The following is a 20,937-nucleotide window of genomic DNA, read 5'->3' on the forward strand; positions in this document are numbered from 1 at the left end:
GAATGTGTAAACCTGTACACGTGGTGTGAAAAATTCCTCTATTAATGTGTATCAAGAGAATGGAACAAAGACAAAAAATGAATAATGGCGTATTTGCATCAAGTTTTAATGTCACTGACAGTTACTTCAATTTTGCTCACAGTATAGTTTCATGAAGAAATTAATTTCCAAAAATAAAAATACATAGTAGTCAAACTAGAACATGTTGATAAAAAGAAGGTAAAGTAATTTTTATATCACATCTTCAGCAACAAGGCAGTTCAAAATGAATTGGAAGGAAACACCAACAACAAAACCAAAAGACAAAAGTTTAAAAGTATAAAACTACATATAGGTCCCCTGTTTAATAAGAGTAAGAAGAAGTCGTCCATATAAACTAGCAGTTTCTCTGGATTCTTGTTCTGATAAAAACAGATGTTGGTTCTCCACGTTTGGTAAGATTAGTGAAGTATCAAACTAAATGTTGATTCCAGTTGTTCTGGGTTGAGTTCTGCATTTGCACAATATAAAGCTAAATGTTGATCCTCCATGTCTGATTCTATAAAGAAGATGGTACTTCATCTTTCTCTACATCTTGCTCAGATATTAAACGGTAGGTCCCCCAAGTTTAATAAGAAATCAAAGATTAACCCAAAATCTGGTCAGAAGCATCATTAACTCAACATGGACAGTGCTTGAGCTGTTTTGGTTCATTGACAACACACAAAGATACTATATGTTTTAACCCTTTCATGCGGTCACTGCAGTGGACAGCTATCTAAAAGCCATTTTCTTGTGCTTCTTGTGGATTTTTATGTTATAATTGCACACAGACCACTGAAGTGGACACTAATGTTTCATAAAATACACTATCAACTACTGGCCATCAGCTGCAAATGTAAGAAATTATTTTTGTAAAATCCAATATGGCCGACAGACAAAAAAAGCATGCCAACCAACCCGGTCCCTCCTTCTGCTATAGCCGACTCCTGCAGGTAAAAAAAATTATTGTGACATCAGATAGCCCCTTAAGAATAATACTGCTGTTGTATTTTTCAAATAACAACTTTGTATTTGGAGAAAATTCTAATTGATCACCTAAAAAAAAAAAAAAAAAAATTACAAAAAAGTTTTTCCTACCATTTTTTATGCCTTAAGAAAATAATAAAAAAATAGAAAAAAATCTGATGCAAAGGATCATCACTCATGCATGAAAGGGTCAAATATTGAAGAAGGCGCCGACTCATTAGAAGGCCGTCAGCTCGTTTGAAGTCTCAATCATTAGGATGATTTTGCCAGGCATATTGTCTGCCTTCTTACTGCCTTTATTCTTCAGCTGGAGGTGCTGAGTGTGAGACACGTCATCAGGCCTCCCGTACAGCAAGACTTCTCCCAAAAATTTGTCCGATCCAAGGTCATCAGTCCACAACTGGAAAAGACCAGACAGGTTCAGTAGCAAATAACACAGGAGGTGATTTGATGTGTTAGAATAGAAACTTTTGCCCAGGCTGCACTTAATGTACAGTGTTTTTTAATTATGTGTAAAAGTGATATACTGTGCTGTAGTACAGGTGTTGCATGTTTAGCCCTTCCTTCCCTGGTCTACAGTTTTTTTGAATATATAATAAATATATATTATTTTACCACCGTGATGTGCTGGAAGCATTATTGTTACATAAACCGAATACCTATTTCTGGGGGTTTTACACATCTTTGCCAGGCTTTTGTACACATGTTTTAATTTTCCTTACAAAAGCTCCATTAGCATTTAGTTTATTTAAATGACAATATGGACAGCCTTACAAGTTACGATTTAGAGAAATCTGACTGTTTTGTTTTCATTTAAAGTCTTTTTTTTCCTCAGCACCACCAATCCATCTGAGACGAATCACTGTCACTGATTTTTCAACTTACCTGCACTGTTAGAGGCTCTGCGACCTTCTTCCTGTAGAAAATGGCGCTAAATTCAAAAACCGGCGTCAAAGAGTTCTTCTTGGTGGTGGACCTCACTGATTGGCCCTCACAGGAAATGATCACATATGGGTTTATGCCTAAAAGATGCATTTAGTTTTATTTCTGTGAATTATAAATGAGCAGGACTAGTTTGAAAAAACATGCTCTTACCCTCCGCCTGGTCTCCTTGCTGACCGATCTCAGCTCTGTACACATATATGTGAGTAACAACTTGAGGATATCCAAAAAGCGGAGTCCAACATTTAATCTGTGGTTTGTCCTTCAACAGCTCCCTGAGGGAAGACATGGATAGAAAACATGTTTCTTAATATTCTGACCTCAATCAAAAAGCAGCCAATCTGACTAAAACATATTTGATGTTTTAGACCAGGCGGATCTCAATGAAGATTTTATGACAATATCTCTACTCTCCAAAGCACAAATCTGATTGCTTCTATAAAATATAAGCCATCATTCAGGGTCCTCATCAGCTTTTTAAAATAGTTTGTTTTCCCTCAAGGCTTTGAAATACATGATGGTTTACCAGAGACAAAATGTTAGATTTCCACTGGTTAGTTTAAATCATTTGAATTTTCTGTGCCATCAGTTTCTTACCGGCAGCCGGAGTCCACGTCCGTGTAAAGCCGGAGCATGAACTCTCCTTCTATGAAAGGCTTGAAGGTTGTAGGGATGACGACATATCGGCCCTGTGGCAGCTCGATTCTGTTGAACACTGTCCGACTGTTAGTGTGGTTGAACTCATTCATTTCTTGTTGCGTCACATATTTGTGCAGACGATATTTCCGGTTCACCTCCACCTGCAAAGGAATTCCAGATTGTACATTTGTCAGTGCAAATGTAGTTTTTTTCTGTGCATGTAGTTTAACTAACAGCAGAGTCCTTGTTTTTTGTACAACAGAGAGTTGTATGGATGATTTGTGTTACCTTTAAGATTGTGAAGCCGATGCTTAGATTTTCTCCTTGACCTTCTTTCCTGTAGATCCTTCTGTCTTTCTGCTGCAGTGAAATCAGGACCTTGTCAGATTCTTTGGTGACATCAAACAAGTACTGGAAAAGAAGGGGAAATGCATGAGTTACTTATCATCATCTATAGGCTGTCAGAGATGGAGGAACAGAGTCTCCAGAGCCGTCAGCACCTGTGGGTTCTGCAGAAATGTCTCCATGTGGTTGGTACAACCACCACAGCGGTTCAGCAGGGGGTCGCTGTTTCGAGTCCATTTCCCAAAGTGTACTTTCTCATTCCAGTTCTTACGGATGCTGATCAGTGAGGTGTTCATTAGATGGCAAATATCCACATCAGTGAAGTTCTTGCACCAGTCTGTGAATGACATCCTGTTGATACAAACAGAGAGCGCATCAATACTGAACAGTTAGGAATCAAATTAAATAGCTGGAGTGTAATCAGAGACCCTGACTCACCAAAACTCTCCATTGTCTGCCACTGTGATGCCGAGGTTGCTTCTTTCTGCGTCACCGACTTTTGACCATTCTTCAGAACTGACAAACAACAATCAAAGTCAAAGAAGGTGGTTATTTAGCAGAAGCCATTCAAAAGATACAGAGAATATTCTACTTTAGACAACAACTGTTTCACATGTGTCACCCTGTAACATGGAAAAAATAATGCATGGCTTTCATATTTGTGTCTTTACAGAGTAAATACATCATAATCTGTGACTCCTTCCAAGTGACAGAGATTGTGTTAGATTATTCCTAACACAATCTCTAAGAGTTACAATTCCTAAGAAATGTAACTGGATTGGTTGCATTGTTGTTGACAGATTGCTCAAATAGTTTCTTGCTTACACTTATTCCACTGTAAAACTAATTGTCATATAAGCCACTGAATATCTTTGGTATTCTGGAAATACTATTGCTTAATGTCATGAAGTGGGGTTGTTGGTGGTGAGGAGAGACGCTGAGACCCAGGTATGGTGAAGATGATGCATTTAATGATAATAAAAATAGCACACAAATAGTCCAAGGCAGGCAGCACGGCAGGAACAAGCACGCAGCTAAATACCGGTAGCAACTGTCAAAACGGACTAGACGGAACAAATACAAACCAGGACTTATCAGTTCTACTGGCGAGTGACGGAAACAAACCAGGACTTTACAGTTCTACTGGCGAGTGACGAACGACGACAAGGACCCGACAAGGAACACAGACAACAGGAGGGTTTAAATACACACGGGGTAATCAAGGGAATGAGACACACCTGGGGAGCAATCAACGGGGAGGACAGGACAGAGACTCACAGGAACACAGGACTGAATAAACACAGAAAAACTCAAAACAAACAGAAAACCACGGATCATGACACTTAATCTTTAAGATGAAAATGCCACATTAAACTAAGGACATTCTTGTCTACCAGATTGCAACTGTGCAACATGTACTATACTTACTTTTCAAATTATTTTGTAAGAATAAAGCTCTGAAAGATTCCTAACTCACTGGTAGGAAAATGACTCCCCTCATGAGCCCTCCTGACCTGTCACTCCACGCTCCTGTCCACTCAGCTTTACCCCAGGGATTTCTCAGGCGGATGAGTGGAATGGTTTCATTCTTGAAGTGGGTCTGCAGCCCGTGACCCAAACTCACTCGTTTCACGTCAGTGACCGAGTACGCATGGCCTCGCACCAGACCGTTATCCATCCTCGACTCAAGTTCAAATTCCTGTGTCTGTGAAATTTCAAAGAAAATGTTTGATTTTGACGTAGTCAGAGACTCTGAGGAAACATAAACAGAAGAAGCTTGCAGGAAAAGATGGTCACTCACATTGATGGAGGAGCTGATGATTCCATTGTGTTCCCACACCTTGAGAAGATTACCAAACAACTTATCTTGTTTTTTTTTATCTTCGTTGTATTTCTCTTTCTGCAGGTCGATGGCTTCCGCCACGGCTCCACTGAAATCCACCACAGCATCTCCAGTGTTGCCTCCAACCAGGGACTCATAGCAGCCAAAGAGCCTGGACAAGGTGGGAGGAGGAGCATTTGAAGAGTTGATAGGCAGCATCAACATCTGGTTCCATTATTTCCAGACAGATGAGAAACAACTAAGTTTCATCATTCCGACAACATGTCTCCACAGCTCCAGAATCCAGTAGCATCATGCTTTGTTTAGCCAGGGGTGCCCAAAGTTGGTCCTCAAGGGCCGGCATCCTGAATGTTTTAGTTCTCTCCCTGGTGGCAGTAACAACCTTTTCAGCAGGTCAATGTTCTCCTTAGGCCTTCTAACGAGCCATCATTTGATCCAGGTGCGTTAAACCAGGGAGAGAACTAAAACATGCAGGACGCCGGCCCTCCACGACCGACTTTGGACACCCCTGGTTTAGACCATTGCATCCAACACTTTGCATTGTGTTTGCTGTTGCCACAGTTGGATGCAGGTGGTAAACATTGGAAACCATTTGAAACTCCTTACACATTGTCCCTAAGCTAATCTGATGACCACATGAAGTGGATATCTGTAGCTGTTGACTCAGAAAGGTGTGACCTCTGCGCAGCAGGTTCCTCTGGATCAAGTGATTCTGCTCTGAGATTTCACATGGCCTACCACTTGGTGGCTGAGCTGCTGTCGTTTCTAATTTCTTAGAAACAAACCAACAGCTGATTGCAGAGTTAGATCGAGGTTTTGCACAAGTGACATCGTGTCATGATGCCACTCTGAGCTCCTAGTACTGATCTATTCATTCACAAATGTTTCTAGAAGTGTCTGGATTTAATGAATGAGTGAATACTTTCAGCAACATAATGAATGAAGATAAGCCACAACAGTATTGTTTAAATTCTCTTGTCTTTGCATGAAGTTATGGACTACTGAATAAGTTAAAAAAAAGTAGCATACTTCTTAATCAAACCAAATAAATGTACTCAGCTTAAAGTTTGGATTTTTCACAGCTTTTTAGTGACACTATAGAACCACAATAATATTTTGAATGTTTTTTATGCAGCTTTGTCAGGGCTGCCAGTGAATGCACAGGATACTGCAGAACAGATTTGGTTTACTGACTTGGCGTAGGCTTTCTCCAGCAGGGCGCTCCAGAACTCATTGTTTTGTTTTGAATGACAGTTGATGAGTCGTCCGTGTTTGTCTGTCGGCAGCCAGTCGTCTATCACCACGTCTGTCCACTGACCGAAGATCCAGAACCGGAAGTGGAAAATCCCAGCGTAGTTTGAGTCCCACTCCTGCTCCTTCCAGTCAGGAATAACCTGGAAACATGCAAAGACAACACATTTTCTGAGTGTCTCACAGTTTACCTGAATGACATCTTTACGTAGTATGATGGTAGTAAGCAATTTAAATATTGGGTTAGAGAATGGGCAGTCATCTTCTGCATATATATTTGGATTTCTAAAGTACGGCATTCAGGGTAACCAGTGTGTGGTTTAACAGAAGCTGTGTTGAAATATTATGAAGGAATGAAACTGAATCAGATGCATTGTTGTTGGAACAGATCATTCACATAGTTTTCTCTCCTCCACTTATTCCACTGCTAAAAGCTACTTGGACTTCTTTGGTGTTAAGTTTCTGTCAACTTCTCAAAATGAAGACTGCATTCTACAGTTTTGGGGACAAGCTGTTACCAAAGTCCCACAAAGACCGCCAGTCTCATTTCATGTGCAAGTTTTAAAGTCAAACTATTGAATATTTAAAAAAAAAAATCTAAGCAGATTGTTGAAAATACAATAGATTGTATCATTTTCTAATTATCTGTGTATAAACCTAAACAAATAAGTTATTTTATCAAGTTACTTTCTTGTCAGACACTTTATTGATTTATTAATTACAACAATAGTCTGATATAAACATTTTGAAGTGCTAAAACAGACTTTTAACAAATTATTTTAAGTAAACTCACATTCTCCCAGAGATCTCGTCTTAACGCCAGAGAGGCGCAGGCAGCAACCATCCAGCAATTTCCCTGTGTCCCCTGGTTCAAGTCATGAGAGCTGATGCCCTCAACAAAGAGGCGTGGGTTTTCACATATTTCCTAAAATATTGAAAGATTTATATACCTTTTAAATAAATACATCAATGACAACCTTGATAGCTGTTAAATAATGGATGACCACAACTTTCCAAAACTTTATAAATCACCAAATAATAAAAATCAGCAACTAAAAACAATCTATTTACAGGGTTTTGAAGAAGTATTCATACCCTTGGATCTTTTTACATTTTGTCACACTCCAACCACAAAATTAGGAGTATTTGACTGGGATTTAAATGATTTTTAAGTGGGAAAAAATATCATACATGGTTTACAACCCGCCACTAACTGTAAAGTATGGTAGAGGTAGCAACATGCTGACTGGATATTTATCTTAAGCAGGACAGAGAAGCTGGTCAGACTGGCTGGGATAAAGAAACAGCCAGACGACAGATTTAGATAAAAAAATATATTCACAATGACCCAATCAAAGTCCAGACCTTAATTCATCTAAGAATCTGTAGCAAGATGTCCTATACAGTCTGCAAAAGTATGACATTTCATTTCAGTATTTTACGACTGTCCATAAGTATAGGAAAAGAAATCAATGACACTTGCAGACGTTTGTATTTCCAGAAATTAATCTATATTTTGTATTTAGCAGTTCTTCCTTCTTTTGTTCATCCCTTCCTATTATGCCTCCTACTTGTCCTTGCAACCTAGCATCCTTCTGTCCTTTATTTCTCCTTCCTTTCTTACAGGACTTGAGAACTTTGGAAAGTTTAATCTGGAAAAGTATGGGGTATTTTTTGTAGGATTCATGGGAGACAATCCCCAGAGACTTATAGCTGTCATTACAGCTATAAGTAATGTACTTGTAGAAAGTATTCATACAAGAAGGCGAAATACATCAAAAACATCGGAAACGATCAAGAACAATACTTTGTTTTTGATCGTCTAACAATATTTTGTTAGAACAAGGTAAAAAAAAAAAGACAATCTATGGAGATATAAAACACTTGCAACATTTCTGGAGTGGAATAAACTCACCCCGGGTCGTTTCCACTGCAAACCTTCAGGAGGGGTTTTGGTGTAATAAACCGATGAATTGGTGGCTGGGAACTCTGGGTCTTCAAACAGCGTCCCGTTCTGGTTGTGCTGCTTCTTCAGCTCAGCGTAGAGCTGATCCTTGTAAGCGACAGACATGGTGGAGATGCTGAGGCCTCACAGCTGCAGATGAGACAGCAGAGGATTCTGGTCTTTATATGGGAGGAATCAGAAATTATTTAGTCTTGGTGGGATTGCTGTACTGCTCCAGACTGACCCATGACCCTGAGTGAGTCTCAGTGGACTCATTGAGTTTGTCTGGACAGATGAAAAATTTTATTTATGATATTGGAAAAGATTTGACACCTTCACCTTTGCTGGTTCTACTTCACAAGTATTACGCTGGATGTGCTTATCGCTGACATTTTACCTCCATACCTGAACGGTGAGGTGACTTGATAACTGATCATTCAGTATTGATTGAGAGTTTATTGTCACTTACCTTGGGTTTACCATTTTTATGTCAAGATTTACATTTTCTTCTCTTTATTGGAATATTAAAGCAGAAAATATTGAAAATGAGTCTCAGGAAATTAAGTTTATTTTTTATCTGGCTGTTACAGGTGACGCCACCTACACTTCCCAGTGTTTCCAGGATGTACGTGAACCAACGTAAAGATCAGGGAAAACTATTTGTTTAAAGACGTGTTCATGTTTATTTCAACAAGAGAAACAGAAAGTAAAATGTACTTAAAGTAAAGATTGAAGTTTAGAAAACGGTAAACGCTGCTCTTTATGGTTGTGTAACATGCTCTTTAAAGTTACAAATTAAGAACAGAAACATTTCAAAAGCAACACTTACCAACCAGAAAGTCTTATTCTTGGAAAGATGAACTTAGATTCTATCGATCTTCCCTCAAACTCCACGTCAGGTGTTTACATGTCAGTCCACAGCCACAACACAAAACAACTGTCTATCACGCCTCGCTCTGAATGAAATGAGATTTCCTGCTCTGCTACTGTGATCAGTTCCCAAAAGCAGGGTCAGAAAACTGGCCTGGCGTTTATACCAGTGTGTAGGAGTATGTCATGTAAAATGGCTGATTGGATCTCTGAAAGTATTTAAGGAAGGGGAAACAGAAAATAAACACTCCCGCCTCCCCTGAAGGTAAAACCGGTAGGAACCTGCTGGTCTTGTTTAGAAACACACAGAACTCAATCTTCTAATCATAATATTAGCATCACAAATTTGACTATGTTAAATCATTTAAAAAAAAAATTTCATCTTTTTTTGCACCACTGATAAATTGAACTGTAGGAATGAAACAAACGGGCAGGCGCCATCGATCTGAACTTCACTGTGACTCCCACCTGAAGAGATCTGGTCAGGCTAACCACCACGGATCAGTTTCTTTCTCAATATCCTTAGTTCTTCTCTCAAAATTAAATATGTGAATCAAGGAACATGAGAGTGTCTCAGAATTACAAGTTCTTCTTTCATTGAGTTCGGATAAGAATCAAATTGACTAGTCATGTTGTCAATAGCGGTGTGCTCTGGAGGGATATTTTGATGTAAACTATGGAAACAGAAAGAAAACTAAAGTAGCAAAAGGGACATACGTAAGACAATCTCCTCAAGGAAAACTGTACATGCAGTGCAGTTCAGCACAGATTTAGAAAAAAAATCAATACGATTCACATATTGTGACAACTTGTTCAAGCATTTTGCATTTTTATAAGAAATGATCCTTAAATTGTGCCGGTCGAGACTATTCAACAGCATGATACAGTTTGATCAACATGACAAAAGCAATTAAAATGTAGAAAAAAGTAAACTTGTTGAAAGATTTATTTTTGTGCACCAGTGACACAATGAAGGCAAGTACTTTTGAGAATTTCAATTCTGTTGTGAGAAATTCACCAATGCAAACTGTGAGGCAGGAAAAAAATTTAATAAAGCTACACAGTGAAATAAGGCTGTACTTGTTGCTGCTTTGCAATTTCATGATCATTCTTATTTATCCCTACAGTGTTGGCTTGCAGCAGTTACACAGGGTCTGTGTTATGTGTCCAGTTTGACACCACAGCAACTGGACATGATCCTCTTTTTAGGGTCATGTTTAATCCTAAGACGAGTGTTGTTATGAATGCTATGACTAAGAAGGATCAAAAGATGAATTTTCCTTCTTTTTATTAAAACTGTGTTTTTAATAAGTGGTCAGTTTTAAGTTTTAAGTGGTCAGTCGGAATTAAATATATTCCGACTGAGTTTTACCAGGACAGAAGCTTAATTTTCATAATTTTCCATCTAAACCGGCATTTTGTGAAATAGCCAGCAGGGGGCGACTTACAGTGCTACAAAATATTTTTCTGTAGAAGTAGAAGAACTTGTGCGGGGAAAAAAAGTGAAAGAAAAAATAAATAAATAAAAAGACTCTGCGTGCATGCCGACAAACAAACAGTAAATAATGGCACAGATAATAAAACTCAGTGTGTTACCCAATACATTTTTTGAGTCATTTCTGCCTTATCAGCCAACAGTGAGGCAAAGGCTTCGGGCAAGAAATTTTTCTATGGAGTCCTAAATCAGGTCTGGAAGATTATTAGCGGAAAACAACAGAGAAATCAACGATAAAGCCCATGAGGATGAGTGTGAATGCTGTGTCAGACACATTTGTACATACAAAACGGGTGAGTAATGATTTAAACAAGGCCTGCTTGTGAAAGTCCACCTTAAGGAAAAAACTTAAAAATAAACTGTAGCATAAAATGGTGTTAAAATGTAAATACAGCACTTAAACAAACCAGGGTAACAATGCAAAACACCACTCAAATAACAGTGTAAGTTTTAGAGAAAAAGAAAAAAGTTGTTTAATCTGAAAACCATGAAAGAAGAGGACATTTTTTACGTCATGGTAAACTATATCTCTACAAAACAAAGTGACAGGAGGCTTCCTCATTTAAGACATTAAAAAACATATTACCAATAGAATGTAAAATGTACTTTTACATTCAATTTACTGTATTTATCAAAAGACATTTATCTAGAAAAAAAGGCAATGCTAATGGTTATAAATCACACCAATCATTGTCAATGGTGGCAGCCGCTTCATTCAAGATAAACATTTTTTGCTTTATATGTCGAGATGTAAAAAGTTGAGGAGAAACTTGATTTATCAGAAGCAACCATTAGAAAGACAGTAAATTATTTTAATACTTTTTATCCTTTTATTGGTATTGATCCGATAGAGGCGGCTGCTAATGCTAATTAAATATTTGGAAACGTGGCCAACACAATCTGAAACATTTCATTCACTTCCTCATTACTAAAACTACAGGCAGACTAAAAATTGACATAATCATTCACAACGTAATAGCCCAGTAGAAATTCTTGCAGAGGGAATCCAAGTAAATGGCAGAAAGCCCAGACTGAGCTATAGGTGAGATTTAAATCAAGTAAAATGGCACAGGAAGGCAAAGGCCAAGCTAGAATAATCCTGTCAAGTTCACTGACAGGCTCCATAGTGTTACTTCAGTTTTACTCATTGTTTCATGAAAAAATACTTTCCCAAACACACAAATATAAAAATAGTAGTCAACAAAAACATGTTTCTAAAAAGAAGTCAAAATGAACCCACAATCTGGTCAAAATCATCTTGCTTTCCTCCTAACTTTCTAAAAATAATAATGGACGGTGTTCAAGCTGTTTCAGTTCATCGATGACACTTAATACTGTACGTTTCAAATGTCTCATTAGAAGGCCGTCAGCTCGTTTGAAGTGACGAGCCTCAGGGCGATTTTGCCGGGCATATTGTCCGCCTTCTTACTGCCTTTATTCTTCAGCTGGAGCTGCTGAGGGTGAGAGGCGTCCTCAGGCCTCCCGGACAGCATGACTTGGCCTAAGAATGTGTCCGATCCAAGGTCATCGCTCCACAACTGGAAAAGACCAGACAGGTTCAGTACCAAATAACACAGGAGGTGATTTGTTGTGTTAGAATAGAAATTTTTGCCCAGGCTGTGATTAATTTAGTGTTTTTTAATTACACGTAATTAAAAACACTTTACATACTGTGCTGTTGTACAGGTGTTGCATGTTTAGCCCTTCTACCCTGGTCTTCAGTTTTTTGAATATATAATAGATTACTTTACCACAATGATGTGGAAGCATTATTGTTATATAAATTTAACACCTATTTGTGGGGTTGCCAGGCTTGTCAGTACTTGTGTACATGTGCTTTTAAGCATTTAGTTTATTTAAATATGTATAGGGAAAGCCTTTCAATTTACCATTTATGTTGTTCAGAGAAATCCTGACTCTGCTTTGTTTTCATTTAAAGTCTTTTTTCTGCCTTCTGATGTTTTTTCATCCCTAAAAACAGTAAATGACTAAAAACACCAGTAAGCCTTGGCAGTAAATACCAGCCCCACTGATCTGAGACGAATCACTGTCACTCATTTTTTAACTTACCTGCACTGTTATGGGCTCTGCGACCTTCTTCCTGTAGAAAATGGCGCTAAATTCAAAAACCGGTGTCAAAGAGTTCTTCTTGGTGGTGGACCTCACTGATTGGCTCTCACAGGAAATGATCACATATGGGTTTATGCCTAAAAGATGCATTTAGTTTTATTTCTGTGAATTATAAATGAGCAGGACTCGTTTGAGAAAACATTCTCTTACCCTCCGCCTGGTCTTGCTGACCGATCTCAGCTCTGTCCACATATATGTGAGTAACAACTTGAGGATATCCACAGAGCGGAGTCCAACATTTAGGCTGTGGTTTGTCCTTCACTAGCTCCCTGAGGGAAGACATGGATAGAAAACATGTTTCTTAATATTCTGACCTCAATCAAAAGGCAGCCAGTCTGACTAAAACATATTTGATGTTTTAGACCAAGCAGATCTCAATGCTCCCTTGTTTGAGCTGCCAAAACAAAGAATGGAGAAATGGAGAAATATAAATAAAGTTAATCAAAACATAATCTTAGGCCAGAAAAAGCTCAGTTATTCCCCAAAACACAAATCTGATTGCTTCTACAAAATATAATCCATCATTCAGGGTCCACATCAGCATTTTAAAATAGTTGTTTTTTTCCCCTCAAGGCTTTGAAACACATGATGGTTTACCAGAGACAAAATGTTAGATTTCCACAGGTTCACCCAAAGGTTAGTTTAAATCATTTGAATTTTCTGTGCCATCAGTTTCTTACCGGCAGCCGGAGTCCACATCCGTGTAAAGCCGGAGCATGAACTCTCCTTCTGTGAAAGGCTTGAAGGTGGTCGGGATGACGACATATCGGCCCTGTGGCAGCTCACATCTCATGAACACCGACCGAGCGTCGATGTAGGTGGAGGTATGCAGAAGTTGCTGCGTCACCAAGTCGTGCAGCCGATACTTCCTGTTCACCTCCACCTGCAAAGTAATTCCCGGTTGTACATTCGTCACTGCAGATTTAGCGTATTTCTATATATTTAGTTGATGTACTGTGAAAAACTGTATTTTTTACAAGCCCGTAATCAGTCTGAGAGCATGTTTGTACTAAAATGGGTTAAAAATAAATCAAAGTTTTATCTGTAAAAACAAATGCTGAAAGAAAGTCACATAGTGGGTGTTTATGCACTACTTTGTGTTGATCTGTTACATAACATCAGAATAAATAGGCGTTTGAAAAGGACACTACGCCTTATAAGTGTTTATAGATATTTGCGTTGCAAAGAAACCTCCACATTTCTTTACAGGACTTTGAGGCATGACTGCCTCTTAGTGGTGGGGACGTGTATTGCAGTTGCTCAGAAAGTGGTTGTACTGTAAGTGCAGAGGGTTAGACTGAAAAAATGCAAAGCTTATCTCAAACAGGAAACGCTCTTTAAATGTAATAGGCAAAAGCAAAACACCAACTTGACTCTGTCAGATGAAACATGACAAATCACTGATAAAATCATCACAAATCAAAGTTTCAATTTAGTGTGCTGCTGGTATTTTAACATATCATGTTCACACAACTCTTCTGTTTTTATCACAAGCCCTTCATGTCACATTTCAGCAGCACCTATAACAGAGTGATAACAGAATCTGTGGTGCGTTTGAAAGTTTCCAGGTCTCTGGCATTAAAGACCCTTGTGAGGAAACATGCCATCAGTTTAGACATGTGTGGACACATGGCCTCATTTAAATGAGACAATTCAACATGATGAGGAAAGTTAATACTTTATCAGAAAGTAAACTTTCACCAGAGATATAAATATCCCGTGTGCAACACACCAGGCTTGAACGAAGGAACCAGACCTTTCTTCAACTTCTGCAGAGAAAAATTAAAATCATCATCAAGGTTTTTGGCTGCATTTTGCCTCTCAGTTTGAAACTGATGTGTTCAGCCTCTGGCTAAAAGGTCTGCTTGGGTTCAGATAAGAGCTAAATGAAACACTCATCTGTTGATAGTTTAATGAAGTAGGAAAGGACTGCAGCCAAACCAAATTCTTTTATAATAAGAAACATGAAATTAACATGTTTTCCCCAAATATTAACTGTTTTTATATTGTAATGATTTTTACATAACTTTTTATATAAACTGTGCAGTTACTATTATTCTATTTCTTGCTGCTCAAGAATTTTGAAGAAATTAGTAGTGACATGATTACTATTACTGTTATTATTTTATTATAACCTCACTACTTGGTGGCAGTACATTGAGTAGCACACTTGAATTGCTACTGCAATGACCACCGTGAACTTGTGTTTTTGCCTCATTAATCTCAGAGTCCTTGTTTTTTGTACAATAGAGAGTTGTATGGATGATTTGTGTTACCTTTACGATGGTGAAGCCGATGCTTAGATTGTCTCCTTGACCTTCTTTCCTGTAGATCTTTCTGTCTTTCTGCTGCAGTGAGATCAGGACCTCGTCAGATTCTTTGGTAACATCAAACAAGTACTGGAAGAGAAGGGGAAATGCATTAGTTTGTAGTTGTTAGTTATTTGTTTTTATTACGTATAGACAGACTCAGAGATGGAGGGACAGGGTGTCTCCAGAGCCATCAGCACCTGTGGGTTCTGCAGAAATGTCTGCCTGTGGTTGGTACAGCCACCGCAGCGGTTCAGCAGGGGGTCGCTGTTTCGAGTCCATTTCCCAAAGTTCACTTCCTTATTCCAGGTCTTATGGATGCTGATCAGTGAGGTGTTTATTATGCGACAAACGTCTGCATCAGTGAAGTTCTTGCACCAGTCTGTGAATGACATCCTGTTGATCCAAACAGAGAGCGCATCGATACTGAACAGTTAGGAATCAAATTAAATGCAATCAGAGTGTAATCAGAGACCCCGACCCACCAAAACTCTCCATCGTCTGTCACTGTGATGCCGAGGTTGCCTCTTTCTGTGTCACCGACCTTTGACCATTCTTCAGAACTGACAAACAACAATCAAAGCCAAAAAAGGTGGTTATTTAGCAGGAGCCATTCAAAAGATGCAGAGAATATTCTACTTTAGAAAACAACTGTTTCACATACATGATCCTGTGACATGGGAAGAAAATAATGCATAGTTTCGATATATGTTTACATGTTTGTTGAGAACAAAGGTGAGAGAAAGGTACCTAAAGAAAGTTAAGCTAAATGCATTTGTAGTTCAATATGTTTCATGTTAACAGCAGTAAAAGAGTTAAGAGCCTGAAATATTTGTTCTTTAACTTACAAAGAGAGGAACAAATATTGCTACTTAACCAACCTCTGAGGCCTTCACAGAACAGCTGTAAAGATCCTGAGATTAAAAGTGAACTATATTTACTAATTAGATTATACTGAAGCCATGTAGAGGTTTCAGGAATGTTATGTAGAGGTTTCAGATGAAAAAAGGCCGAAAACAAATGCAAACAACACTTTTAGGCTTCGTATAAAACAATATCCCAATAAAATATGTTGTAGATTCTGATTGTGCCATAAAAATCTACAGATATTAATGATGCCTTTTAATGATGCTTTTAATGATGCCTTTTGAGAGCTTTCCTTTTTTCATTTAAACCACACATAAGACTTTCATTTTATTGCTTGAACTAACTGTTAATACCAAAGTAGTTTTTTTAGATTAATATTTAAGCCTGAAAAAATGTTGTTAATCTTGTTTGGATTTGGAGCTGGTGAATGTGAGACCATTTTGTGCCATCCTTGACCTCAGCTGTATAGCAGATTTTTCAGACTTAAACCCAAGTTATATTTTAGCAAACTGGAACAATGAAATCGATTGTCTTGCTTTTTCTGTGTGGCATCTTTTTCAGTTAATAAATTGATTTATAAAGACGGTTTTGGGGCCGTGCCAGTTGTAATGTCTTTCTGACCCAGTGACAGGAAAATGACTCCCCTCATGACCCCTCCTCACCTGTCACTCCACGCTCCTGTCCACTCAGTTTTACCCCAGGGATTTCTCAGGCGGATGAGTGGAATGGTTTCATTCCTGAAGTAGGCCAGCAGCCCGTGACCCAAACGCACTCGTTTCACGTCAGTTACCGAGTACGCATGGCCTCGCACCAGACCGTTATCCGTCCTCGACTCAAGCCCAAATCCCTGCGGCTGTGACATTTCAAAGAAAATGTTTTAATTTTGACATAGTCAGAGACTCTGGAGAGGCGTAAACAGAGAAAACTTGCAGGAGCAGATGGTCACTTACCTTGATGGAGGAGCTGATGATTCCTCCGCGATTCCACACCTTGAGAAGATCCTCAAAAAATTTATCTTCTTTGGTTTGATCCGCGTAGTATTTCTCTTTCTGCAGGTCGATGGCTTCCGCCACGGCTCCACTGAAATCCACCACAGCATCTCCAGTGTTGCCTCCAGCCAGGGACTCATAGCAGCCAAACAGCCTGGACACGGTGGGAGGAGGAGCATTTGAAGAGTTGATAGGCAGTTAAGATAGTTTGGCAACTTAAAATATGCACGTGATGTTAGACAATACTCAAAATTAGCAACAGTTGTTGATGATCCTTAATTTCAACTCAGGTTTTAGCTGATTAAGAGATTCAGGTCCTGTTTCTGTTTTCTATTTCAAAGAAGACACTTTTAGATAACACAAACATTTTGTTACACCGTACGGTGAATAAAAACCACATCCTCGCAGATGAAACAAAGGCTTTGTGTAAAAGTCTTTGTTCTCTAACAATGAGCTTTGGAAACAAATGTATCCCCTTTATCAGAAGATAAACATTTCCACTATATTTCCAGAAGTACTCATCTCCCTTCACATATGCAACCTTTAGTGACATCCTGTTTTAAATACATAAAGTTTATACATGATGTTTGCCCATATTTTGCTCTGTGACCTTTTCTTCCGTGAACACTCCCAGCAACAATTTGGAGTTTTTTTTGTTTTATTTTACCACTCTTTCTGAGGTGTATTTGTGAGGTCAGACACTGTTGTTGGGCAGTCGGGCCTGATTTCCATCTGAATTATGTCCCATCAGTTTGAAGACTATGCGCAGGCCAGTCAAGCTCTTCCACACCAGACTCACTCATATGTCTTTATAGACCTTGCTTTGTGCGGTTTTGTGCAAACATGTTAGAACAAGAAGAGATCATCTTCAAAATATTCGGCCAATGTTGAGAGCATGAATTCTTTTAAGACTTTACATGCAGCTTCATCAGGGCTGCCAGTGAATGTACAGGATACTGAAGAACAGATTCGGTTTACTGACTTGGCGTAGGCTTTCTCCAGCAGGGCGCTCCAGAACTCATTGTTTTGTTTTGACTGGCAGTAGATGAGTCGTCCGTTGATTGTCGGCAGTCGGTCGTCTATCACCACGTCTGTCCACTGACCGAAAATCCAGAACCGGAAGTGGAAAATCCCAGCGTAGTTTGAGTCCCACTCCTGCTCCTTCCAGTCAGGAATTACCTGGAAACATGAAAGCACAATAAATTTACCAAACGTCTCATTTACATATATATTTGAAGTACAGCATTATGGGTAACCTGTGTCTGCTTTGCAGTAACAGAGGTTGTGTTGAAATATTTTTAAGGAATGAAACTGAACCAGCTGCATTGTTGTTGGAACAGATCACTCACATAGTTTTCAAATTATTTCAGCAAGTTATTGTCTTGTCAGACTCTTTGCTGTTTTATTAATTCTAACAATATTCTCATGTTGATATTTTGAAGTGCTAAAAAAAGTAAACTCACCTTCTCCCAGAGGTCTGGTTTTAAAGCCAGGCAGGAGCAGGCAGCAACAAACCAGCAGTTTCCCACAATCCCCTGGTTCAAGTCATGAGAGCTGATGCCCTCCACAAAGAGATGTGGGTTTTCACATATTTCCTAAAATATCAAAAAGATGGTGGCTTTTATAAAGAAATACATGGATGACCACAACTTTCCAAGACTTTACAAATGCCCAAATAATAAAAATCAACAAATTAAAACAATCTGTTTACAGGGTTTAGAAGAAGTATTCGTACCTCTGGATCTTTTTTTTAATTATTTTTGATGGTTGTAGAACGTTTTGAAAATGAGGGCTCGATCAAACACATGCTAGACTTGTAAGATTTTATTTGTAAACGTTTTTTAGCATATTTGTAATTTTTTTTTTCTTCTTTGAAATTACGTGCATTGAACATGCAGTATTTATAGTTAAGCACAGATTTTAAAATAAATCCTAAAAGTAACTGGCAAGCAATAAAGTGGCAAAATTTATGTGAGTTAGACATTTACTTGGCATAAAACACTATTAATATTTCATTTGTCCAAATTAAGAGTCTGCATTCAGGACCATTAAGAGACGATTGAGGACATTAATTTAATAATACAAGGGAAAAAAAGATAATATACAGAGACATAAGGCACTTTTAACATTCCTGACGTGGAATAAACTCACCCTGGGTCGTTTCCACTGCACAACTCCAGGAGGGGGTTTGTGGAAATAAAGCGATGAATTGGTGGCTGGGAACTCTGGGTCTTCAAACAGCGTCCCCTTCTGGTTGTGCTGCTTCTTCAGCTCAGCGTAGAGCTGATCCTTGTAAGCGACAGACATGGTGGAGATGCTGAGGCCTCACAGCTGCAGATGAGAGACAGCAGAGGATTCTGGTCTTTATATGGGAGGAATCAGAAATGATTTAGTCTTGGTGGGATTGCTGTACTGCTCCAGACTGACCCATGACCCTGAGTGAGTCTCGGTGGACTCATCGAGTTTGTCTGGACAGATGAAAAATGTTATGATATTGCAAAAGATTTGACACATTCACCTTTACTAGCTCCGGGATATAAATATTTTCAAATAGATGTTTGTAAATTGGGATTTTGCTCTTTCCAAGTGTTATGGAAGAAACCAAATGTGTTACATAGAAGAAATTTGATCAAAAAATTAAAGTTTTGCTCAAAAAAAAAAAAAACAGCACCTAGAATAGCTAAGTCAAAGTGACATAGATAATACAGAAACAAAACTAAATCTATGTGTCTAGAACTTCAGGACTATTTATATGTACTATTTATATGTATTTATATGTACATAGCATAATTCATTGAGTTTATGTTTGAAGTGCAATTATTTTAAGACTTTAAAAAAATGCGACCATAATCTAGTAAGAAAATGTTTTGGCATGAATTTGCAAACTCTTGGGAGAGTACTCAGACACGTACTCTCCCATGTGACATGAACTTTAAATCACTGTTGTTTGAGAGATAAAAGTTGCTAAACCAAAATACTAACCTTTACGATCACTGGGATTTAAAAATCTACATTTTGGGCAGTTTGTTGCCACATTTTGGCTCAGGACAGAGGACTACATCAAAGGTCTTTTTCAACTAAGTAGCATTTTGCATTTTCTGGAATCTGAAAAAACTTGAAAAGCAACATAAAGGACCAAATTAGACTCTGTGGTTTTTACTTCACGTTAAAAACATTTCAAGGTTAAAAACATTTCAAAAACATTTCCTCCGTTTCAAAAAAATACTTTTGAAGCAGTAAAAAGGTTTTTAGATCTAATAACGCAACAAAGAAGGTGGAGCTAACCTTGTTGCCAATGGATGCACGACGAGGATAGAATAAGAAAGAAAAAGCAATGCTTCAAAATTAATATCTGGATGGACGAAGCAACAGGATAATGGTTCTAAATGCCTGTGAAAAATCACCTGGCTAATATTAAGATTTAATGATGGAAAGTTATTTAAAATTAGCTGCTGTGATCATGAGGAATGATGGAAGGAACCCAAACAATTTTAAATTTACTCCAGTATTTATGAGTGACTGAATATCCAGTGAAAATGATTCCAGAAGCTTCTTGGTGACTCATAAAAAGCAACTGCTTCACATGAATCAAATATTTGTGGACTACATGTTTACATTTGAGCCTGTTTGTATAATAGTTACAGTTTTTGAGGAGGGAGTGGAGATGTGATGAATTCAAGGTTGTCCAACCAGTTATTTTATGTTGCATCACCAACCTGGTGATAACATTTAAAATGCATCATGAAAATGAACATGAGAGTCATGTAAACTTCTCACAGGTCTTGGATCAGTGGTTTGGTTGAGGCTCTAGCAGAAAAGCACCTTTTTAAACCTTGTTGAAGAGAAAAAGTCAAGTGATGACGGGAGTCGTGATGAGAGACGTAGCTTGATTCTTTAGGGAGGAACACTTAAGCTTGTTTTCCCACCACACTGACCCCTCAGTGCTCCGTTTACACAGTACTGGCCAGACTAATTATTTAGTTAAGAATCTTGATACTTCAGTCATGGCCAAGAATCACACAACAGCACACATCCAACAGGAAGCAATAAACACCAAATATGCAGAAAAGCCAGAGAAGCACAAAATGCATAAAGAGCTTTTGAAAGAGATCATCTGAAATTACCAAACAAACTCTAAGGTTGAACTTCTCTGCAAATAAATATAAGGGTAGAAACGAGAGGATATCCAGTGACGGTACCTTTGTGATATCCGCAGCTCAGACTTTCGTTCTCCAGAATAAGGAAGTTTCCCGGTCGTGTACGTACCTGTCTCTGACTCGCCCTCCCACACAATACTGACCTAT

At 38.5% G+C, this 20,937-nt stretch overlaps 2 protein-coding genes and 2 long non-coding RNA genes across 4 annotated transcripts in view; 1 reads left to right on the top strand and 3 right to left on the bottom strand.

The window, feature by feature from the left end:
* LOC107836892 (uncharacterized) overlaps positions 1-76 on the bottom strand; it is a 17,584-nt gene extending 17,508 nt beyond the window's left edge. Inside the window, exon 1 of the long non-coding RNA XR_001662865.1 lies at positions 13-76. This is a non-coding gene — a long non-coding RNA (uncharacterized LOC107836892). The remainder of the gene's footprint in view (positions 1-12) is intronic.
* A 1,053-nt stretch (positions 77-1,129) lies between these two features.
* Positions 1,130-8,890, bottom strand: LOC103141850 (calpain-5-like). The gene is made up of 13 exons (XM_007557655.2): positions 8,803-8,890; positions 7,944-8,123; positions 6,822-6,953; positions 5,972-6,171; positions 4,736-4,928; positions 4,449-4,639; positions 3,373-3,450; positions 3,090-3,285; positions 2,878-3,000; positions 2,548-2,750; positions 2,104-2,225; positions 1,894-2,030; positions 1,130-1,408 (listed from the first exon to the last, which is right to left on the bottom strand). The coding sequence occupies exons 2-13, from the start codon at positions 8,097-8,099 to the stop codon at positions 1,226-1,228; spliced, it is 1,914 nt and encodes a 637-aa protein (XP_007557717.1). The 5' UTR covers positions 8,100-8,123; positions 8,803-8,890; the 3' UTR covers positions 1,130-1,225.
* A 1,670-nt stretch (positions 8,891-10,560) lies between these two features.
* LOC107836895 (uncharacterized) lies at positions 10,561-16,787 on the top strand. Its single transcript, XR_001662869.1, has 3 exons — positions 10,561-10,631; positions 13,141-13,292; positions 16,700-16,787. It is a non-coding gene; the product is annotated as an uncharacterized LOC107836895 (long non-coding RNA).
* LOC103141845 (calpain-5) lies at positions 10,783-20,937 on the bottom strand. Its single transcript, XM_007557644.2, has 13 exons — positions 20,833-20,937; positions 18,785-18,964; positions 18,097-18,228; positions 17,616-17,812; positions 16,595-16,787; positions 16,307-16,497; positions 15,263-15,340; positions 14,978-15,173; positions 14,745-14,867; positions 13,149-13,351; positions 12,619-12,737; positions 12,409-12,545; positions 10,783-11,876 (listed from the first exon to the last, which is right to left on the bottom strand). The coding sequence occupies exons 2-13, from the start codon at positions 18,938-18,940 to the stop codon at positions 11,694-11,696; spliced, it is 1,908 nt and encodes a 635-aa protein (XP_007557706.1). The 5' UTR covers positions 18,941-18,964; positions 20,833-20,937; the 3' UTR covers positions 10,783-11,693.

This window comes from Poecilia formosa, unplaced genomic scaffold, assembly GCF_000485575.1.
Source record: "Poecilia formosa unplaced genomic scaffold, Poecilia_formosa-5.1.2 Scaffold3, whole genome shotgun sequence".
Lineage (NCBI taxonomy): Eukaryota > Metazoa > Chordata > Actinopteri > Cyprinodontiformes > Poeciliidae > Poecilia > Poecilia formosa.

Coding starts and splice junctions, on each gene's coding strand:
- LOC103141850 (XM_007557655.2), bottom strand. CDS start 8,099: ATGTCTGTCGCTTACAAGGATCAGCTCTACGCTGAGCTGAAGAAGCAG. Junction 6,172..6,821: donor GACGAGATCTCTGGGAGAAT/GTGAGTTTACTT, acceptor GCATGTTTCCAG/GTTATTCCTGACTGGAAGGA. Junction 2,031..2,103: donor GCAAGGAGACCAGGCGGAGG/GTAAGAGCATGT, acceptor TGCATCTTTTAG/GCATAAACCCATATGTGATC.
- LOC103141845 (XM_007557644.2), bottom strand. CDS start 18,940: ATGTCTGTCGCTTACAAGGATCAGCTCTACGCTGAGCTGAAGAAGCAG. Junction 16,498..16,594: donor TCATCAGCTCCTCCATCAAG/GTAAGTGACCAT, acceptor GAAATGTCACAG/CCGCAGGGATTTGGGCTTGA. Junction 13,352..14,744: donor TCGGCTTCACCATCGTAAAG/GTAACACAAATC, acceptor ATTACTTTGCAG/GTGGAGGTGAACAGGAAGTA.